This window comes from Ceraceosorus guamensis (genome assembly GCF_003144195.1).
Source record: "Ceraceosorus guamensis strain MCA 4658 unplaced genomic scaffold IE81scaffold_199, whole genome shotgun sequence".
Classification (NCBI taxonomy): Eukaryota; Fungi; Basidiomycota; class Exobasidiomycetes; order Ceraceosorales; family Ceraceosoraceae; genus Ceraceosorus; species Ceraceosorus guamensis.
The window spans coordinates 1-1,218 of NW_020290194.1; the positions used below are offsets into that span (position 1 = coordinate 1).

At 55.1% G+C, this 1,218-nt stretch overlaps 1 protein-coding gene across 1 annotated transcript in view; it reads right to left on the minus strand.

Moving 5' to 3' along the window:
* Positions 1 to 8: 8 nt before the first annotated feature.
* Positions 9 to 1,218, minus strand: part of IE81DRAFT_327200 (acyl-CoA dehydrogenase NM domain-like protein) — a 2,759-nt gene continuing 1,549 nt past the window's right edge. Inside the window, exons 5-7 of the mRNA XM_025515040.1 lie at positions 880 to 1,126; positions 279 to 762; positions 9 to 178 (exon numbers count right to left, since the gene is read on the minus strand). Coding sequence (XP_025365887.1) covers positions 162 to 178; positions 279 to 762; positions 880 to 1,126 — 748 coding nt within the window. The 3' untranslated portion in view covers positions 9 to 161. The remainder of the gene's footprint in view (positions 179 to 278; positions 763 to 879; positions 1,127 to 1,218) is intronic.

Consider the following 1,218-nt stretch of genomic DNA (forward strand, 5'->3'; position numbering starts at 1 on the left):
GGGGGAGGGGGGAAATACAAAGTTCGCAAAGGGTTCTTTTTTCTTTCTTTTTCACCTCTTCTTTCCTTTTGTCTTGCAACGGCTTCAAGGGACGGACTGAGGGGCCAGCACCCATCCTTCTCGGATGGGAGCCGAGCTGATGCGATACGATGGCGCATCCCTTAGGTGTACCATGTAGCTGCGTAGAGCGAGGCAGGACGGGCGAGTTAGCACGACACGAAGCAGCACCGCGCAATCTCCGCCACGGTCTGGCAAAAGTCGAGCGAGCGAGCACTCACGCTCGGGTCCTTGACCATTCAGGGCAAATCTTCCGACTTCGGATCTCTTGTGTGCGATGGGATCGTGCAGCGTATGGGTTCTCAAGTCTCTGAAAGCGACGTCGAATCCGTACTTGCCCGAAACGGCTCGTGCGCCCATGTACTCGTACACCTTGCTAGTGATTTCCAATCCCAGATCCGCAATGACCACTTTGGCAGCGGCTACTTGAATGGCCAGATGAGATCTCTGTTCTGCCGTCACTTTTTGACGAGGAGAGGTGTGCAAAAGAGCAGAAGCTTCGCGAACCACGTTGGAGAATTGCGCTTCGGAAGCCCAGAGCCTGGCTTGAAGCGTTCCGTAGCCTTCTTGGATGTACACTTCGTCCGTGCCGCGCGCTGCGGGCGTTGGGGTGTAGGGCCAGCCGCGAGTGTTGACCTTGGTGTACTCTAGCCCACGTTTGAGTGCTCCTTGAGCAATACCGAGGTAGAAGGCTGTAAAGACGAGCTTTGTAAAGGTGCAGACAGACGCTCAAAAGTTGTAAGCCACCGGGCGTAAATCCAACGTTGGGCATTTTGTTGCAATACGCAAAATCAGACCAAAAAGTCGCGCGTCGATGCTCACCTGGATAGCGGGCAAGTTGAGCGTGTTGTACGCTCCAAGAGCTTCAAACTTTCCATCCACAAATCCCAAAGCATCTTTTGCGGCGACGCGAACTTTCGAAATGCTGATCCCGCCGCTCTGCGTACCCCTCATACCCAGCGTGTCCACCCACTCGTCGCCGTACTTGATGCCGTCCTGCTTTGAGAGCACAGGAGCAAACACGTGAGGAGCGTCTGCGCTCTCTCCTGCGAACGTTCCCTCTAGGATGCTGCCAGTGGTGAGTCATAGAGCAACGTGGGGTCAGGCGATCGCTGAAGCTCAGAAGACACAAGACGCTTTGAAAGGGGACCGAGTGTGTTG